Source organism: Porites lutea, chromosome 10, assembly GCF_958299795.1.
Source record: "Porites lutea chromosome 10, jaPorLute2.1, whole genome shotgun sequence".
Lineage (NCBI taxonomy): Eukaryota > Metazoa > Cnidaria > Anthozoa > Scleractinia > Poritidae > Porites > Porites lutea.
Window position 1 is genome coordinate 30,192,096 of NC_133210.1, and position 18,015 is coordinate 30,210,110.

Consider the following 18,015-nt stretch of genomic DNA (forward strand, 5'->3'; position numbering starts at 1 on the left):
TGGAACCGAACTCATTCCGGAATGAAAGTCATTCCGGTATCATGTAAACATGATCCTCAATTATCCTCAAATAACATGGTTACCCGTAGCTTTCTCAAAGTGGATAAATAAGTCCTAAAGTGACCATTCAAATGAAACATCCTCAGTAGTTCTTTCATACAGCACCACTATCTTTTTGCTTTTGTCTTGTTTGAAAATGGGAATTTGTCCGGAAACTTAAGGGTCGCCAACGAATTAGAGAAATCTAGCCTCGTTTGCACTAGTTTGCTGCATTCGAAACTAGTGCAACTTTCTTAAATTTCTAGTCAAAAGATTTATGGCTCGCAGGAAATCTTGTATTGCTGCTTATCACGATTAAATTGGGTTTAATAACTGTTATTCTTTTCGTCTTAAAATGAGCTGTCGTGTTGACTAGAACAATTTGAATTTCGCAACGCCATAGAGGTTTTTTTAAATAAATAAAGCAGTCTTTTCGTCATGAACTTTTGTGTTTTGAAAGGGCCAAATATTTGTTTTGATATTAAAATTTTGCAACGCGGAAGATCTAAAAAGTGATTTGTTCCCCAAGTCAAAAAACAAAAGATAAAGTGTGTTGTCGCCTTTATTAATAGCGGTGTGTGAGTGTTATTTTGGTGGCATTTAAGATGAAAGAAGATCGATCAAGATAGTTTTCCCTAATTGTTTTCAACATGGCTCTAATAAAAGTGAGGATTCCATTTGAATTTTGAATACAATCGATCAGGGTGTTAATGGAAAAGAAATTAAACAAAACCAAAATGAACAAGTTTAGTTCTGTCAATAGACTTCACTTTTGAATGGGAACAATTTGACACCTTGCCAAAAGTAAGTTATTGTTAGTAAACTATCACGTTTAATTTTCCCACCAACTTAAAAATATTCCTATTTTCCCTTTTTTAAGGTAAACAGAGCTTAGGGCATTTTCATGATCTCTGATTGAATCTCCCCGGGGGTTTCAAAATATCACTAACTGTGATTCTTGTTATGTATTTCATACAGACAGAGGAAAAGAAGTTTACTAACCGGTAGAAGAAAGGCAAACAGCAAAACCGCCTTGAGGAAACTGTGAAATCCTAGCTCTTTGCGGTTGCGAGAAGATACCAGAAGATCGAAGGAAACGGATTTTTCTGAGGACCTAATAAAGTCCACTCCAAAGCTTCTCTCCTCTGAGCGTGATCACGGACTGGAAGGGATATGAAGTACAAAGGTGGAGACAAAAGCAGGCATGTCTTGACGTCAAACAGCTTGAATGTTTGATCTTTCTGTAGATGAAAGACCAGCCTGGGTTTATTTAAGAGGGACAATTTGCAAGATTACGTGGTAAATTAAAGATACAACTTTGAATTTAATTCTTCTGGCAAAGTAAAATATTTATAGTTCTTCGGGACGTTTTTTTTAATCTTTGAGAGGAAAACGTGAGCTGATTTCTCCGTCGATCAGCCGTACAAGTTGTAAACGTGCGATATCTGGCAAACATCCGAAGAAGTGAATTCAAGAAACAGGCGGGTATCAACTGTCAAGATATATTTTTGTTATTTGCACAGGTTGCACGTAAAAGGAACTAAAACAACAAATATGAGTCCTGAACCTGAGCCCGAATATCGGCGCAGTACCTCATTGCCTGAAACGGAGCCGAAAGGCGAAAAAACGATTGCCGAACCCCTTCCGGAGTGGTCGAAAGCCATCAAAGAGTGGGGAGTCGCATGGGAGTTTCACCAGTACGGTCTGGGTGCAGTTTACGCCTTACTATTCTTTCTGATATCAATGTGGCTATGGAAACGTATAAGACGAGTGCTTACCGGTAACCAGGGCAACAAAGTACCTATTATTGTTTTAAGTCTTCTTGGCTTTTTCTGTTTTACCAGAAGTTTGTGTCTTTGCATTGATGCTTACCACTGGAGAAAAATCACCCCGGTGGCTTTTGTTAATGTTCTCTGGGGTATTGGCCAACCCTGTCTCATCGCGGCTTACACCTTGGTCTTCATTGTAATGCGAAACGCTCTAACGCTCAAGCAGCATTTTCAACAGTGGTACAACACAAGGAACATAGCAATAGCCACTCTACCGTATTTTATCTTTGCGCTAGCCGCAGAGCTCACTTTGTTATTCGTACCTGCGTACAAAGGCCTCGCTTTTACTTGTCAGCTTTTGTACATCTTGTTCGGCGTTTCTCTAACAGTATTCTACGCCATAATATCCGTTTTGCTCTGGAGAAGGCTCTCCATCTCCAAAAATAAATGGGCAACGGACACGGCACGGGCCCGCGGCAAACGCACTCGAGCAATCTTACGAACGTGTATTGCAGCCGCGTTTGGCGGTCTCAGCATCTGTGCCATGCAATTCTACGCCATGACTAGCGTGTACGGCGTGTTTTCGAATGCACGAAGCGTACCTGCTTGGCCGTGGTGGGCTTTCCAAACGACCTTTCGAGTGATTGAGATTTGCATGGTAGCAATTCTCTGCTACGCTGTAAATGACAGAGGAGTGGATGCGAAGAAAGGCGAAATAGCACCTTCAAGTGTTGTCTTAGAGACGCCATTTAAACCCAACGTGGTTGAAATGAGTGAACAAATATAACTGACAAGCTGATGAACCTAAAAACGTCAATTATAACTGTTGAACATTTTTGCTAGATCTGTATATTTCGGTCAGTATAACAAACAGGAATCCCCACCCCCACCCTTTCATCCCCTGATCAAAGTTGGCGCGTTAAGCTGTAACCATCAGGAAACCGAGCCGGCATTGCCCACGGGGAGGTCTGGAAACGGGAGGGGGGGGGGGGAGTGAAGAATCTAGACATTTTTTTTCAAAAACTGTCTACTACGAAGTGTCGCACAAAAGAGAAAAATGTTGCCAGGAAAAACTGCTTACCTTTTCCGAATTTTCCAAGCTTCCTTTTCAAAATAAGTGTAAGTACGAATACTCTACGTTGCGAAGAATTTTTCTTATGCCCAAAAGAATTCATTTAAATACGAAGGGTTTTGCATTTTCCCTCATTTGGAAAGGGATTTAGCCATGTTAAAATGGCCTATCGCTATTGTTGTGATTATGAAGGAAACGTTGGGGTTTTCAAGAATTGTTATTGATAACAAACGAGGTCACCAAGCCATGGCAAGGAAAGTAAACTGCTTTTAAAGTTTTAATTACGAGCGTAACTGAACTAAAAAGATGGCGTGTACCGAATCTAAGGTGTGAACTAGTTAACGCTTCCACAATTGATAGTGTAACTTGACGGTTTTAAAAAGCAAGGTCCACTGAGCGTGACGCCTTACTTGCCCAGCCCGCACACCAAGCCCTGAGATCTGTAGTTCTGGAAGTTATAGCTTTCTCCGCAGTATATACGGTTAAGGAAATACTTTTTTCCACAATCCCTTAATTCGCCTGGCGACCGTGACTCGCCGTAAACCTTATGTCGTGGCATTTTCTTCCTTAGAAATTGTAAAATTGACGTTTTCGACACTGATAAACCGAATTCATTGGAGCCACTTTACAGTGTAAATTGATTAACTATAGTTAATAATCTTCGTTAAGTGAATGAAATACAGTAAAAACTATCTCACGTCCCTAACGGCTTAGTTTCTTAACTTCTAAAATATATTATATTTTGTTGGTAAAAACCGTGGAAAAAGTCATTTTAATTGACACAGCAAAAACCCAACCACCCCACACCTTCTGCCTCTCGACCCCATCATCCGCTTCCGCTTACAAGTCCCTAGTGGTCATGCGCAGCAGAGCTCTTGAGTCGAGACCTTCTTCCGACGAGTCACGCAGTGGTCACCAGTGTTTAACCTTCAAGCGTAGACGCTTTACCCGTGTCTAGCAGACCTGGCGAAGACGTCAATCGAAAACTGGGGACATCGAAAGGACAATTTCGACACCGTGGTATAGTATACGTTGTAAATTTGTGAGCAACAAGGCTGAAGTTGTAGTTGCCTCGAGGAGGATTTCAAATCGCTCAAAGGCCGGAAGTACATGAACGTATGCGGAAATCGACCAAAATATAAAGAATTTCTGCTTTAATATACCATGGCTACAAAGTATGAGTTACCCGAAGAAGCCAACGTAAAACTACTAAGCAATTTGGGAGAGGAAGTAGAAATGAAGACCTTTAAAACAAACGTTCGATCGACTTTAGAGTATGACGAAAATCAAAGGCTGCTTATCAAAATTCTTTGCCTCGGAGACTATACCGGGGGAGTGGACAAAAAAGGGGTACTTATAAAAGATTACCTGCAAGTCACACCACCGGCACCGAACCCATCTATCGTCCATCTGGGGCCACTAATCAGTTGCGACTTTCACTTGAAAACAATAAAATGGGAAAAAGTCGGCGATCACAATCCATGGCCAATTACCATCAAATTACATTTATTTGAGGTGGCAGAACAAGAGCGCTACTGTACACACATGAGAAATGTTTATTATAGGGACATTCATGGGGCATTAATATTCTGGGGTCCGGGCAATTCATCCTCACTGGATGGAGCCCCGAAATGGTTGAAAGACGTGAACAGAACTTGTCCATCAATTCCGTGCGTTCTTGTCACGGACAACACTTCAAATAAGCCTCTGTACGGTCCTGGCGAGAAATTCGAGAATAAGATGGCATTTGATCAGTTCTGGAAAGATCACGGCTTTGTCGGTCATTTTGAGATCAAGTCCCGTGACTGGGAATCTGGTGAAAATAGCGTTTTCTACGGAGCCCTGTTAGTGCCATAAACGCGCGCGTACAGCATCATATTGGGAATGTATTCTTTTGTGTTTATGGCGAACACTTTCTTACCTTTGGCGCGACTTTTTCTCTCTGGCGCGACTTTTTTTTACCGGCGCGACTTTTTTTTCCTCGCGCGACTTTTTCTCAGCGGCGCGACTTTTTTTCTCTGGCGCGACTTTTTTTTGCTGGCGCGACTTTTTTTTCCTGGCGCGACTCTTTTTTCATTAGCGCGACTTTTTCTCAGCGGCGCGACTTTTTTTCGCCGGCGCGACTTTTTTTGCTTTTTCTCTAGCGCTCATTTGTAGACCGCTGCTAGATTTTATTGCGGGCTCAAGTTACGAACACGTGCAGTTGTGAGCAAGATGGCTGACTCGGTTGACTCGGCTGACTCCGATCTAGAGAAGGTAAGTAGCATGTAATTTAGCTCTGAATACGGTCGTATTCCTAAAGGAATTACGAGAATGAATAGCGGGAAGGTAGCTAGTCTTATTATTTCGCTATTTTCTCTGTTGACAGAGTAAATTATTGCTCGAAAAACACAAAACCTTGCCAGGCTGGAAAAGCACAACAGGCAGAACAAGCTTGATTCTTGCTTTACAGCACCCTTAACAAGTATCTAGTCCTGTAATAGGGACAAAAAATTATGTAAAAAATTGTGTTCAAGACCACGTATCAACCGTGTCCTCATTTATTGGCGTTAGGTCTTTTTAACCTTCTGGGAGGAGCCGCTGTCCTAAATCACTGAGACATCGCGGATAACGACATGGCGGATAACGACCTTCGAAATCATATGATTGAGGAATATTTCCATTTGGGCTTCAATTATAAGGAAATCATTGATTGTCTCTTTTTAAATAATGGAATACCTTTAAGTCTACGACAGCTTAAAAGAATCTTATCGCAAAAAAATCTTGGACGACGACGCTTTAGCAACTTTGTTGAGATAGCAGACGCCATGGAAGAGGAGTTAAAAGGAAGTGGAAGCATTGTCGGTTACAGATCTATGTGGCAGAGATTAGTGGTTGACCATAAATTGTCTGTTAGCAAAGAATTTGTTAGGAATGCGTTAAGAATAATGGATCCTGAAGGGGTACAAAGGCGCTCAAGGCATAGACTCCAAAGGCGACAATATCACGCAAAGGGCCCAAATTTTATTTGGCACCTGGACGGATACGATAAATTGAAACCTTATGGGTTTTGTATACACGGTTGTATTGACGGATATTCGAGACAAATCATGTGGCTTGAAGTTGGGCGTACGAATAATCATCCCGGCGTTGTTGCAAGCTATTTTATTAACTGTGTACAAAATGTTGGAGGTACCGCCAGTGTAATTCGTGGAGACATGGGGACAGAAAACGTGAGAATCGCTGCTATTCAACGCTATCTACGACATGAAGGAGGAGATAGTTGGTCAGGAGAGAAAAGTTTTCTTTATGGAAGATCAGTTGCTAATCAGAGAATAGAAGCATGGTGGGGACAACTGCGAAGAGGAGCTTCTGATTGGTGGATTACTCATTTTAAAGATTTGAGGGACAGAGGACTATACTGTGATGCCAATGCTGTGCATGAAGAATGTCTACTGTTTTGTTACATCACAATTATCCGTCAGGAACTCCAAAGAGTGGCTAGACTGTGGAACCTACATCGGATTCGACCCTCAACAAGGAACAACAGTTCTCCCCATGGTCGACCTTGTCTCTTATACCATCACCCTGAAATGACAGGGGCCACAGATTGCAAGCATGATGTTGACATTGACGACTTAGATGTTGCAAGAGATATGTGTTGTGATGACCTGCCTCTGGAATCAACACCTGAATTCAATGCACTTGCCCAGGTCATCATGACAGAAGAAGGTCTTAGAATGCCAGAAAATGCTAACGAGGCACAGAATCTTTATTTGATTCTCGTGAACGAGATAGAGAAGTTATTGTAGCTTCACATTTATGAGAATGGTCGACCAGAAACATGTCGAATATTCCTGCCCCTTGCGCCTGTTCTTTCTCGCCAAAGAAACCTTGGCCAGGACTCTTCATTCATTAACAAGTCTCAATGCTGACTGATGCGAAGAGAATACTGTTAGAACAATAGCAAAAGCATCAACAGCCAAACATCAACTTTATTAGCAATTTTCTTTCTCAAACGATCCATTGTTGTCGTCTTTTTGTCAAAAGGAGGATGCACACGCAATAAGGAGAAAATGGACAAAATTTCTCCGCCAATATTCATTGTATACAGCATAATATTAACATAAGATAATTATCTTAGGTGAAATCAGCTCAATTCAACTGAGTAAACAGATATCAAATAGCAAAACGGACTAATTCTGATGAACACGAAATGTTGACTATCATAAAAATTGATGTTAATGTGCACGTGTACGCACTGAATGCATTCACATTCGTAATAAACAGCAACCGTAACCCTTTAATACCCGAGGTGTCTCCCTCTTATCAGCTAGATAGTCTGACATTGGGCATTCTAAGTTAAACAAACAGTAACAGTAACAAAGAGTCTTTATAAAATATGCCACTGGGAAGGTGCCGTTTAACCAAACATCAAAAAGTATATGACTGAGATTAAAATGAACACAAGACTTGCTGTCATCAAGAGAAATGTCACCGAGTGCATTTACATTTGACACAGACGGCAATTTTTTACAGTAACGCCCTCCCGATAAGCCTTTGTAGGCGTTCACTCAAAAACAAAACTGGCGATGTTTGAGCCAGTTAATTAGCAGCTGACATGATTATCTTACGCAGGTACAACGGTTAAAGGCCATGTTACACGAAGCAATTTTTCTTGCCATTTGCAACGCAATGATGACGATTAAAAAACCTTTCAAGTTGCAGAGAGGGTGTCACACGTTTGCAACTTTTTTCGCAACTTGCAACTTGCAACGCGTACAATAACAACCAAGATGGCGAGCGAAAGATGAGCTCTGATTGGGCCATTCTGACTTAATTGCGTTGTAAGCTGCTGAGGAGATGTTACACGCGAGCAACTTGTCTCGCAACGTTGCGAAAAGTAGAGGGTCGTTCTACTTTTCTTGCAACTCGCAACGCAACAATTGCAGTTGCAAAATGGGGTGTTACACGTGAATTTTTTCATGCAACTTGCAACGCAACAAACGTTGCGGTGCAACTTGCAGTAAAAATCGCTTCGTGTAACATGGCCTTAAGTTGTGCGTGAGCCATCTAAAATTCGGAACTAAAGAAGGTACAGAAGAAGTGTTTGTTGAAGACGTTTCTTTACTCTTAGACTGAATTGAATGTAGAAAACTGCAAAAAAATCTGTGTTCAATTTTTACTTTTTCTAAATATGTGAAATTGTTATTTTTTAAGCCTGAAAATTGACAACTGAAAACTGAGTGTACATACTCGATTTCCAGGCTGACAAAAGAAATAAAAACTGAACATCCATTTGTTATTTTTCATTTCTTTAACTTTCAGAAAAAGCGACCTGATAAACATGCATTGTTTGGCCCAGCAACTTCCAATTCCAGTTGTCCAAAAATGGCTTGAACTGCACTGCACCTTGCTTGTCACGCAGTACCGAAACCCCGTGCATTGAGAAATCCAAAGGTAACATCAGCTTTGAAGCTTTCATAATCACTATGCACAACTGGAAGACGGAGGATGTTTGAACATGTATTTGCTGTGGGAAATCTTGACAACCCTTCATGCAAAAACTCAACGGTGACAGGTAACGCACGTTGTGGTAATACTTTGCAGCCAGTGGTAAAGAACAAAATGTCACTCAAGGTGATGTCAGAATCTTCCGCATCTTCTATGTCCTGAAGATAATCACCCCATCTGGACAAAACAAGACTCTCGGTTAATGCCTTTGAAGAACCAACAGGGCTTGACGTAGGCCTGAACAATTGTTCCATTCTTTCTGCTGTCAGCTTCTCGGGTACATCACAAAACAATGGCCTGAAACTATCAGGATATCTCTTGACTGCTTCTAGTACGCCAAGGGCTGAGAGGCCTTCTCGGAAGCTCTCAAGGGCTGGTTTACATCGCCCGAGAACAAACCACTGCGAAGTTGCTGCAACCATTTTCTTGACATCATCCAGGGTTTGTATTGGCATTGCCAATGTTCCAGCCAGCTCAAGAACAGTTGACAAGTTGCCATCAACTGTGCAGCTCTTTGCTTTCTCTACAGTGTCACAGTCTATCAGAGATTTCAGAGAAGATTTCAGCTCATGATCATAGACATCTTGCAATGGCACTGTCAAAGGTTGGTCACTGAGAAGAGCTTGAAACATGACAGGGGATAGGAAGTGCGGTGCAAGTCCCCCATGCACGAGTGACATTGCAATCATCAGTCCTGCAACAAAGTAGTCATTATCTTCTAAACACTTTACATTGTATGACAGGAATCTGCAGCTCTCCGGACCACACATAAGTTGAGAATCATGGATGCATTGTAGTATCAGCGTAAAGAACTCTCTCATGGGACCACCCCAGTCGATGGCACCTTCACTGATCCCAGTGTCATCAGTGAACTTAACAGATACCTTGTTAGCTGGCGAAAATACTTTGCGGGAAACTGCTCTCTTGGCTCCTTCCCATATGAAATTGCGAGCAATGTTGAATTTGGTGAGGCAATCAGCATTTATCTGGGCTGCTAGTTCATTCAGTATTTCAGGTGCTGGTTTCACTTGAGAACAAGTAACAGCTGGGACATTATCACTGTGGGTTTCACTTGCAGAAACGTCACCTTCACTGTCAGACGAATAACTTTCCCTGTGACATGTAGTTCCAGGTTGCTCTACCAGAATGGAGGCGTAGTAATTGTCCAACTGCATTGGAGTCATGGGCCTAGTAAAATAAAAGTAAACAAATACCATCACAGTGATTGGTATGAAGTCAAGAGTACACAATAGATATATATTATAATATTTATAATTCTACCTGCAAATAAGGGAACTTCCCCACATAAGTCTGGTAGTTTATTTACGGTCCTCTTGCCCCTCATTAGAGTATATAGGCAATATTTTCTAATGACTGTGGATAACATATAAATTAAAACTTGAATTTAAATATCATAGCATCATACAAGAAAGGGGTGCCTGTGACACAACAATCAAGTTCAAGTTTAAAATGAAAAGAATGTAGAGCAATCAAATTTTTATACAATATTGTCTTTATGAAACAGATTTCTGAGATATATCTCCTTGTCTGTAAATGCAACGCTGAAAGTCTGTCCTTGATATTAATTTCTTACATTTATGCCTGTTAGGATAACACCACACGAAATACATGTAGATACTATAATCCCTGCTCCTCCACAACATGTATAAGGAAGTTCAATGCTGCAGTTACGTTTTCCTTACTTAAAAAGACCAATTTAATGTTCCTTACTTTTAGACATAAATTTATTACTTCCTGATAAAAACTGAGCCCTTTTAGTGCCCAAGCATCATGTGTTAAAAAAATGAAATATTAGTGGGAAATTTTCAGTCTGACAATTTCTGATGACTGACTGTTATTTATATGGAAATTGGCAGTGGAAGTTTAAGTTACTTACACGTCAGTATTTATTTCCCTTCCTTCCATGTTGCACTCACAGTCTGGCAGTGTTGTGTTAATACCATTACTTGCATCTCCAAATCCCATGAATTGAATGTCATCATCAGACTCACACAATGATGGTGTATGTCTAGTAGTAGCCATAACCAAGGTACATCTATCCTCTAGTTCACTACTTGGTGGCAGCGGTGTTCCCACAGGGTCACAGAGTGTGAAATCCACTATGTCTGGAGTCAAAGAACCAGCCCAATCATATACTACTGCCACTCGACTATTTGCTGGAAACCGCCGAGAGCATACTCCCATTGTAGGGTGTCGGACCCTTACAGTGAGAAATTCTGTGCTGGGTTCTGCTAAAACTCTTGCAGCTCGTGCCTCTTGAACTCTTTTCTTGTGTTCAGCCTCAGCCTTTGCAATTTCAAGGGAGATTCTTTTTTGCTTGTCTGCTTTTAGTGAAAGTTCATACTCGGTGTCCTGCTCTCTTTTAAGTGATTCCCTTTGTTCTGTTGTACCAATCAGGCCTTTTCTGTCATCTTGTCTGTCCTCAATTGAAGTACCAGCTGTACAAGCCCTTTCAGAAGAATTGGTGTCATGACTCATTATCATGGGTGGTAAGCCATCATCACTTTCATCACTGAGAGTTGTCATCTTTTTGGACAACAAGTATAGCCTGACATCTTTCAATTTAAAAGCCTCTATGTAATTTCCAATATTGAAAGGTAGCTCTTTCCCATTCACTTCCAGGGTAACACCCATTTGGTCATTATGAAAATTTCCAATAGCAAATAGCATGTCTTCTGTTTTCCCATAATATGACACTCCATTAGGGAAAAAGATGGATTTACAAACTTTCATAATGTCTGTTCTGTTACTTGATAACAGCATGGTTGCATACCTACTGCCACCTCCCTTAGACAGAGGTACAAGAACATAGTCTTCAACCTCCTCTCGGAAGTGTTTCCATCCAACTTGTACTCGTTTAGACTTTTTTTTTTTCCTTTTCAAGCTTTTTCTTTTGCTGTTGGTTGCCTGAAGCAGTTGTAAGCTTAGTCGACCTATCTTTCTTTGAAGACAAGAATGCCTCAAGGAGTCTTCGTCTTTTGGATTCCTTTTCTTCCTTGTGTTGCTTCTCTTGAGCGGTGCTACAAAAGCCACGAAGGCTTAATCTGTCCCCTGCTGTCGACAGCCCCATATCTTTAAGGACATCATCACTCGCATTTAGGACTGCTGAAATATCCATCTGGGATAAGAAGATTTAAGTTAATTAGTATATTAATGCTCTTTTCCAATGGAGATGTAATTTATTCTTGTTTTTTAGAATTGAAATAGCAGGAAAAGGGGAATGTAGTTTATTTTGTTGTGACAGCTTTTTAATTAACTCAAGGAGAGCAACACCATAGGGGTATTTCTTCTTCGGCCTTCACTGTTTGGCTCTTGTTGTAATGTGAAATAAAGTCATAATTTGTATTACATGCAAAAGAAGTCAGTACTTTAAAATGCCCCAGTGGTACATTGTGGGAGTCTATTAACATTTGCGATGATGTCAAATCTAGACCTTGTCTGGGTGTGTGTTTGTGAAGGGGAGGGGAGATTGAGTTATGTTATTGATCAGTACAAAACTTTGTTAGGGAGGGCTGATAAGACATAGTAAGGAGCCATGATGGTTTGAGCAATGGTTCTCTTTCCTTACAAAAATATATTGTTGTTGATGGCAAAATTGTAAGAAACAGACGTTCAACTTTTAACGTTTATTGTGAGCCGCTCGAATCATACATCTACCGTCCATGAGGTCTGACCCGTGTCATTGTAGAAACTGGGTCGTGCAATCACGTGTAATTAAATTGACTGGCTAATCATGCAGTCCTTAATTAGATATTAATAATAAGTCACACAACCTGTCACAAAGTGACACAAAGTGACACAAAAGTAGCCAGCTAAAGTCAATTGACTAGCAAGTGATTTTAGCTGCCTATGACAACACACAGGCACCTGCTTAGGCGGCCTGGATGGGTGCTAGTTATAAAACAGGATAAAACAACCAAAATTATGCTAACCTTTTCTTCCTCAAATTTGTCTACTACCCTTTCTTCCACTCCTCGTTGTCGTAGATAGTTACAAACCTGTAAGTGAATCAACAACACTATGACAAAAGCTGAAAGTACAACTTCGCATTGTTTAACACAGACTGCACTTCATAATAATATTTTTTTCATATAATCATTATTTATGTGCCAACTGATAAATCAACTGGCCCAAGGTTCAACACCTCACTACATGATTTTACACCGACAAAGTAAGATCTAAACTCCAGAATACCCGGTCACTTATTTATAGCATCTAATTGAATAAGAAAAGCAATTATTGTTATATACCTCGTTTTCAAAGCACACCGGCACATGTAAATAAAGTGGCTGGGTATTCTGAAGTTGCCTTGGACCTTAATACAGGACTAGACATCTATTAATTACGAGTATTGCTATACTTGAAATTTCTTGTCACGTATAAAAATAAAGTAAGAATCATGCTTGTTATTTTGTGTTTCGGTCCACAATTTACTCTGTCAACAGAGAAAATAGCGAAATAATAAGACTAGCTACCTTCCCGCTATTCATTCTCGTAATTCCTTTAGGAATACGGCCGTATTCAGAACTAAATTACATGCTACTTACCTTCTTCAGGTCGGAGTCAGCCGAGTCAACCGAGTCAGCCATCTTGCTCACAAGTACACGTGTTCGTAACTTGAGCCCGCAATAAAACTTAGCAGCGGTCTACAAATGAGCGCCAGAGAAGTCGCGCCGGCGAAAAAAAGTCGCGCCGGCGAAAAAAAGTCGCGCCGGCGAAAAAAAAGTCGTGCCGGTGAGAAAAAGTCGCACCAGTGAAAAAAAAGTCGCGCCCTCGAAAAAAAGTCGCGCCAGTAAAAAAAAGTCGCGCCAGAGAAAAAAAAGTCGCGCCAGAGAAAAAAAGTCGCGCCAAGGGTAAGAAAGTGTTCGCCATAAAGAAACAAGAATACATTCCCAATATAATGCTGTACGTGCGCGTGTATGGCACTAACAGGGCTCCGTAGTTTTCGGACAAGCTGTCAACTGCCTTATTGAGAAGATTTTAACTGAACGAACTTAAACCAGGAAAAAACTTGGACGAAGCGGAATTACCCATACAGAATGCAATTTACCTCTTTATAACAATTGAAATAGTGGAATTATTCTTGTACATAAGGAAACCTGGTGGCCTGGTGTTACTGGTGGTTAAGATTTTGACGTCGGATTCTTGCCATTAAGTCGTTCCTTTCGACAAGAAAGTTTACTCCTCTTCGTCTCACTCCACCAAGTTGAATACCCTGGGATGTAATAGCATCTGAACCCATCTAGGGGGAGGGGGAGGGGGAGGGGGAGGGGGAAATCAGCAATACATCCAGGCACTTGTTGCTTATGCGACCGGGATAAGCTTCAACCTCCTACCCGTCCCTACGTCTCTCACTCCCTACGGACGGGTAGGAGAGTACCCTGGGAACAAGGTTAAATAAGCTTCGGCCATGTGGGCCTCATTGTCGCTAGGTCGGCTTAGTTCTCCCCCCACCCGCCCCCGGGGCCGATCGCCTACAGGGGCTCGTTTCTCGAAAGGCCCGGAAACTTTTCGGGCCCGAAGGCAAATTTTAAAATCTAAACTTGGTGAATAGTAGCACAGTTCCTAGTCCATAAACCAGTCAATTTTGCTTTTTTAACTGATAGTTTTATTGTATTATTTTAGAAATTATTGATGCTTTGTTCGTAACTGCAAACCCTATCCTAGCTTAATTTACCAAGCAGCAAAAACGTGGCGACACCTGACTAAGTTGATCTCACTGGCTTCTCTCTGACCTTGGGAGATCTACATACGAGATTAGTAATGAACTAAACTGAAATACACAGACAAGAGACCAGTGTCCACACGGACATTAAGGGAGCATTCTGGTGGTTTTTAGGGAAATGGGGTTGATTTGAGAAAGATGTTTGTTCGTGACGCATATTACTGGAGTTGCTTTCCCACCCACCCACCCTGGGTTGTCATGTATGAGGGTGGCAGAGAGGTTTATTATTCTCATCGTTTTCACTGTCAGTTTTTCTTTACACATTGAAACTTCTCTCTGTGCCAAAACATAAATTGCGTGTGTCGTTTGTCACTGGGGGGCCCGTTGGGGAGTGAAGGAATATTTCGTCACCCATGATATTAGCTAATTAGCATCAAATTGTACTCAAACTGCCTTCACAAAAGGCTGAATCAGACCTTGGGTCTGGAGAGCTAAATAAATTAGCACTTTGGTGCTGAAACAGTTCCAATGAATTTACGTCCAAATCTATTGATGTAGCTAATAAGCTTTACAGACACACGAATAAAAACTATCTCACTATTATTTTACTGTTTTAATACAACCGACCAGGCACCACTCCATGGATTGTGTCTAAAATAATTATGAATCAATCCTCGTCTGAGCTCAAAAAGTTTTGCTTGACTTTAACCAAACCCGCCTTCGCCCTTGTCGGAGGAACAATGTAGGCATAAGAGAACTGAAAGAGAATTAAAAGTGTTGAAAGCATTAAATACTGGTTGTTAGTAGTGGTGTTCAACTCTTCTCTTTTGTAACTGTAAACCTCTGAGTACGACATCCCACCATATAACTCTCTGGATGAAAGACATGAAAGCTATGAACAATGAAGCTAGGGGTAGGGGCTAGTCGTCAGGTAATTGCAGGGAGCTCACGAAGGATAAAACGTTCATGACACAGTGACAAAATAGTTACCTTTAAGCTTTGTTTTCACTGGCAACAAAAGTAACAGGGACTGATGAAAGCCAAGAACGGAAATAGAACAACATTATGTTGTGGTCAGTGTAAACCAGAAGGAAGAAACAGGCGAATTGCTTTTGGGCTTGTTTGTCAGTTTCACTGATTTGGGGGAACGTTCGAACTCAACCGCTGTTAGAAATAGATACCACCAGTATATGAGGTGATATTTTTGGAGCTTTCGAGACAGGTTAACTTGTGATTTAAAAGGTTATTTTGTTCAATTGAAATCCAATTGCCAAGGAATGTGTCTCGCTCAAAAAGGAGAACTTAAGGGATTCAAAGCCCAAAATTTTTGCAAAATCGCAAAAAAAAAATTAACCGATGCGAATATAAGCGCATCTCAATATGACGAAATAATTTCATGTAATAAGGTTGTTCGAACGTTAACACCTTCATCACATAAATCGACGGGAAACATGGTTGACGAAGGAGCCCAATTTTCATTCTCATTCCGATTCCGGTTGAGAACCAAAGACTACTTTAAAGATTTTCGATGCATATTTAAATACATGTTTAGCATGTAGATCATCCACACAGATATCACTCTTATCCAGTTTATTGCTAAAGCCCCAGAGGTGCCATCAGAGGTGTTTTAACAGACTTATCCCATGAACCCCTTAAAATTTTGCCGAAAAACACCGTTTAGAGACAGTCGAGCCATTCTCTCCAAAAACAGGCGCAAAAAGGCTGTTTATAAGTCGAGCACTTCGCTGCCTACTGTTCCTGATGATAAATTACAGATTCCGAAAATCGAACATGACAGAGGGCAAAATTTCACTCACTGACCTCTCTCTCCCTCTCGCTTCTTTTGCTTTCCACCCCTACCCCCCAATTTCTTTTGCTCGGCATTTATTAGGCTTCATTTTGCTGGGAATAGTTTTCGCGGAAACCCGAGGATCGTGAAATTCTTTTAAAGGAAGTATGGGTGAGTAATGGAACAAGAGTTTTATTCGGATTTTCTTATAAACTTTAAAAAGGTTTTATGCGCTTTTGCCTCGCTTGTTTAACTGAATCGTACTCATTTGCTATGACCATTAAAACTTATGACGTCACAAGTCAACCTCGTCCCCAGGGCTTTTCCCTTAAAAAATGGGTAAGGCCATTTTCTAAGGGAAAAGCCCTGGGGACGAGGATGGTCACAAGTCTAACAAGGGACCAGGTTTCGCCAGGGGCGGTTCAAGTGTGGATGGGTTAATGTATACTATTGCTAAGTTACATATGCAAGAACTGGTACACTGTGAGTCTGCATTTTTCCCACGTATGGAAGATTTGCATACTAAAAACACAAGTAACGGAAGCAATTTTGGTTGGCTGCGTCGGCAAATGTCAATCAATCAAAAAGTGGGCGGCAGACGTTTCGTAGAAGGTTTGTATCAGGCTCTCTTTTCGCTTCGCCTTGCCCGCCGGAATGTTATTTACAAAGCGAAACGAAAATTGAAGCTGTTCTCAGGCTACTTACCTCGTGCTTATCTATCCAGGTTCCTGTGTTGACATAATAAGTTCCACCGCTCTTGGTGCCCTCAATTTGTTGCTCCTTCCATACATGAGTGTGGGCAAGGACAACAACATTCTCCTCACAACGCAACAGAAAATCATCAAATCTTCCCAGGGAGCCATTGATCAGGCTGAAGGTCTTGCTAGGGCCGAACTGTACGGTTAAAAAGAAGACAAATCAGTGAACGAAATTCACGATTTTTTCTAACCTTGGCTTTCTGTCGTTATATCGACGGTCATCTCTGCAATAGAGAGATCATCCGAGTGTATTTTGATAGTAGGAAGTAATTTCGTGATTGCTTTGGTTTCGAATTGTCTATTGTGACGTGATCCAGGCCTTTTTCCGCGCTGGCTGCTGTTCCCTACAAACGCTTCGAGATAAAATTGTTTCAGACTGTCTGCTCATTTGTGTGATTGGCCACAGTAAACATGTTAGCCCAAAAGTGTTTCAAAGATGATTATTGTTGTTTGTAAGGTTTGATAAAATTATTGAGACAGATTTGGCTGACACGAAGCTGCGATTTTATCGTTATTTACGGAGTGTATGTGCAAGGAAGTACGAGAGAGAAGAGGGAGAAGACTTTACCTTATCAATGGCACGTTGGAAGTAACGATACTTGAACACATTTTCCATCTTAATCCACCTTCCGTCATCCAGACGGATACACTCATCTCCTGAAATTTTTCGACCCATAGCTCTTTCAATAAGGTGCCTTGTAAAATTTTCTTGTACTACACTCTTGGCCAACGTTTCTACGACAAATGTCTTGGCAAACTCACAACTGATGTGTTGAAGGAGTCCTGCTGCAATGTCCATAATGACCTGGTGTTTGAAACAGCAATTATTACAGACATACCGAAGAGAAAATTGTTTCCTGTTTTATCTAGCAGTTGAATAAAAACGTAAAAAAAAGAGCGAGCCCAATATTCCGCCACCTTGAACACACAAGCTTGATCAATAAAGGATTTATTTAATGGCCAAGACAAAATCTTTTCGTGTGGGACAAGGCAGGACCGAAATCCCGACCGTGCCACCGGACCAGATATGCCCATCTTGCATGCTCGGATAGCCAATAAGAACGCAGAATTCACTGAGAGCCAGCCGTTAAGGTAGATTTCTACTAAAGCGTAATTTTTTCCGTGCGTACCACGTAAATTTCACGCGCGTAAATAAAATTGAGACGATGTATGGAAAGTCACGCGTATAGTCATGAAAGTCGAAACTCTCAAATTTGGCCTTTCATGAATTGCCTTTATTTCATTTACGCACGTTCGGACGGAAAAAAATAGGAAAAATTGGAAAGTGTTGCGATTTTTTTGTTAGTTCGGTTCCTACCAGTACTTTGAACTATGTAAACAGTTTTCAAACACTGTAAAGGTGGGTTTCCCGTTGCGTAATTTTTACCTGCGCACGCGCGTAAATAAAA

The 18,015-nt window shown here is 41.1% G+C and overlaps 6 protein-coding genes across 6 annotated transcripts in view; 3 read left to right on the forward strand and 3 right to left on the reverse strand.

Moving 5' to 3' along the window:
* The first annotated feature begins 1,407 nt into the window (after positions 1 to 1,407).
* On the forward strand, positions 1,408 to 2,764 carry LOC140949961 (proline-rich transmembrane protein 4-like). Its single transcript, XM_073399114.1, has one exon. The coding sequence runs from the start codon at positions 1,594 to 1,596 to the stop codon at positions 2,593 to 2,595; it is 1,002 nt and encodes a 333-aa protein (XP_073255215.1). The 5' UTR covers positions 1,408 to 1,593; the 3' UTR covers positions 2,596 to 2,764.
* A 1,051-nt stretch (positions 2,765 to 3,815) lies between these two features.
* LOC140949970 (ras-related protein Rab-38-like) lies at positions 3,816 to 4,881 on the forward strand. The gene has a single exon (XM_073399123.1). The coding sequence runs from the start codon at positions 4,045 to 4,047 to the stop codon at positions 4,735 to 4,737; it is 693 nt and encodes a 230-aa protein (XP_073255224.1). The 5' UTR covers positions 3,816 to 4,044; the 3' UTR covers positions 4,738 to 4,881.
* Positions 4,882 to 5,063: 182 nt separating this feature from the next.
* On the forward strand, positions 5,064 to 7,168 carry LOC140949956 (uncharacterized). The gene is made up of 2 exons (XM_073399107.1): positions 5,064 to 5,136; positions 5,434 to 7,168. The coding sequence occupies exon 2, from the start codon at positions 5,496 to 5,498 to the stop codon at positions 6,669 to 6,671; it is 1,176 nt and encodes a 391-aa protein (XP_073255208.1). The 5' UTR covers positions 5,064 to 5,136; positions 5,434 to 5,495; the 3' UTR covers positions 6,672 to 7,168.
* Positions 7,169 to 7,611: 443 nt separating this feature from the next.
* Positions 7,612 to 11,429, reverse strand: LOC140949950 (uncharacterized). The gene is made up of 2 exons (XM_073399102.1): positions 10,271 to 11,429; positions 7,612 to 9,561 (listed from the first exon to the last, which is right to left on the reverse strand). The coding sequence occupies exons 1-2, from the start codon at positions 11,155 to 11,157 to the stop codon at positions 8,280 to 8,282; spliced, it is 2,169 nt and encodes a 722-aa protein (XP_073255203.1). The 5' UTR covers positions 11,158 to 11,429; the 3' UTR covers positions 7,612 to 8,279.
* LOC140949981 (uncharacterized) lies at positions 11,252 to 13,307 on the reverse strand. Its single transcript, XM_073399135.1, has 3 exons — positions 12,942 to 13,307; positions 12,327 to 12,392; positions 11,252 to 11,512 (listed from the first exon to the last, which is right to left on the reverse strand). Exons 1-3 carry the CDS (start codon positions 12,981 to 12,983, stop codon positions 11,252 to 11,254), a joined length of 369 nt encoding a protein of 122 aa, XP_073255236.1. The 5' UTR covers positions 12,984 to 13,307.
* A 1,084-nt stretch (positions 13,308 to 14,391) lies between these two features.
* LOC140949748 (uncharacterized) overlaps positions 14,392 to 18,015 on the reverse strand; it is a 29,973-nt gene continuing 26,349 nt past the window's right edge. The window contains exons 18-20 of the mRNA XM_073398886.1: positions 17,175 to 17,411; positions 16,554 to 16,742; positions 14,392 to 14,816 (exon numbers count right to left, since the gene is read on the reverse strand). Coding sequence (XP_073254987.1) covers positions 14,727 to 14,816; positions 16,554 to 16,742; positions 17,175 to 17,411 — 516 coding nt within the window. The 3' untranslated portion in view covers positions 14,392 to 14,726. The remainder of the gene's footprint in view (positions 14,817 to 16,553; positions 16,743 to 17,174; positions 17,412 to 18,015) is intronic.

Bases quoted from the DNA above. Each gene is read 5' to 3' on its own strand.
- LOC140949961 (XM_073399114.1), top strand. From the start codon at position 1,594: ATGAGTCCTGAACCTGAGCCCGAATATCGGCGCAGTACCTCATTGCCT.
- LOC140949970 (XM_073399123.1), top strand. From the start codon at position 4,045: ATGGCTACAAAGTATGAGTTACCCGAAGAAGCCAACGTAAAACTACTA.
- LOC140949956 (XM_073399107.1), top strand. From the start codon at position 5,496: ATGGCGGATAACGACCTTCGAAATCATATGATTGAGGAATATTTCCAT.
- LOC140949950 (XM_073399102.1), bottom strand. From the start codon at position 11,157: ATGCTGTTATCAAGTAACAGAACAGACATTATGAAAGTTTGTAAATCC. The intron at 9,562-10,270 runs GTAAGTAACTTA...TTATTTTACTAG, and splicing joins AGGGAAATAAATACTGACGT to GCCCATGACTCCAATGCAGT.
- LOC140949981 (XM_073399135.1), bottom strand. From the start codon at position 12,983: ATGGCTGACTCGGTTGACTCGGCTGACTCCGACCTGAAGAAG. The intron at 12,393-12,941 runs GTAAGTAGCATG...ATTCACTTACAG, and splicing joins CTGACTCCGACCTGAAGAAG to GTTTGTAACTATCTACGACA. The intron at 11,513-12,326 runs GTTAGCATAATT...TTCTTATCCCAG, and splicing joins ACAAATTTGAGGAAGAAAAG to ATGGATATTTCAGCAGTCCT.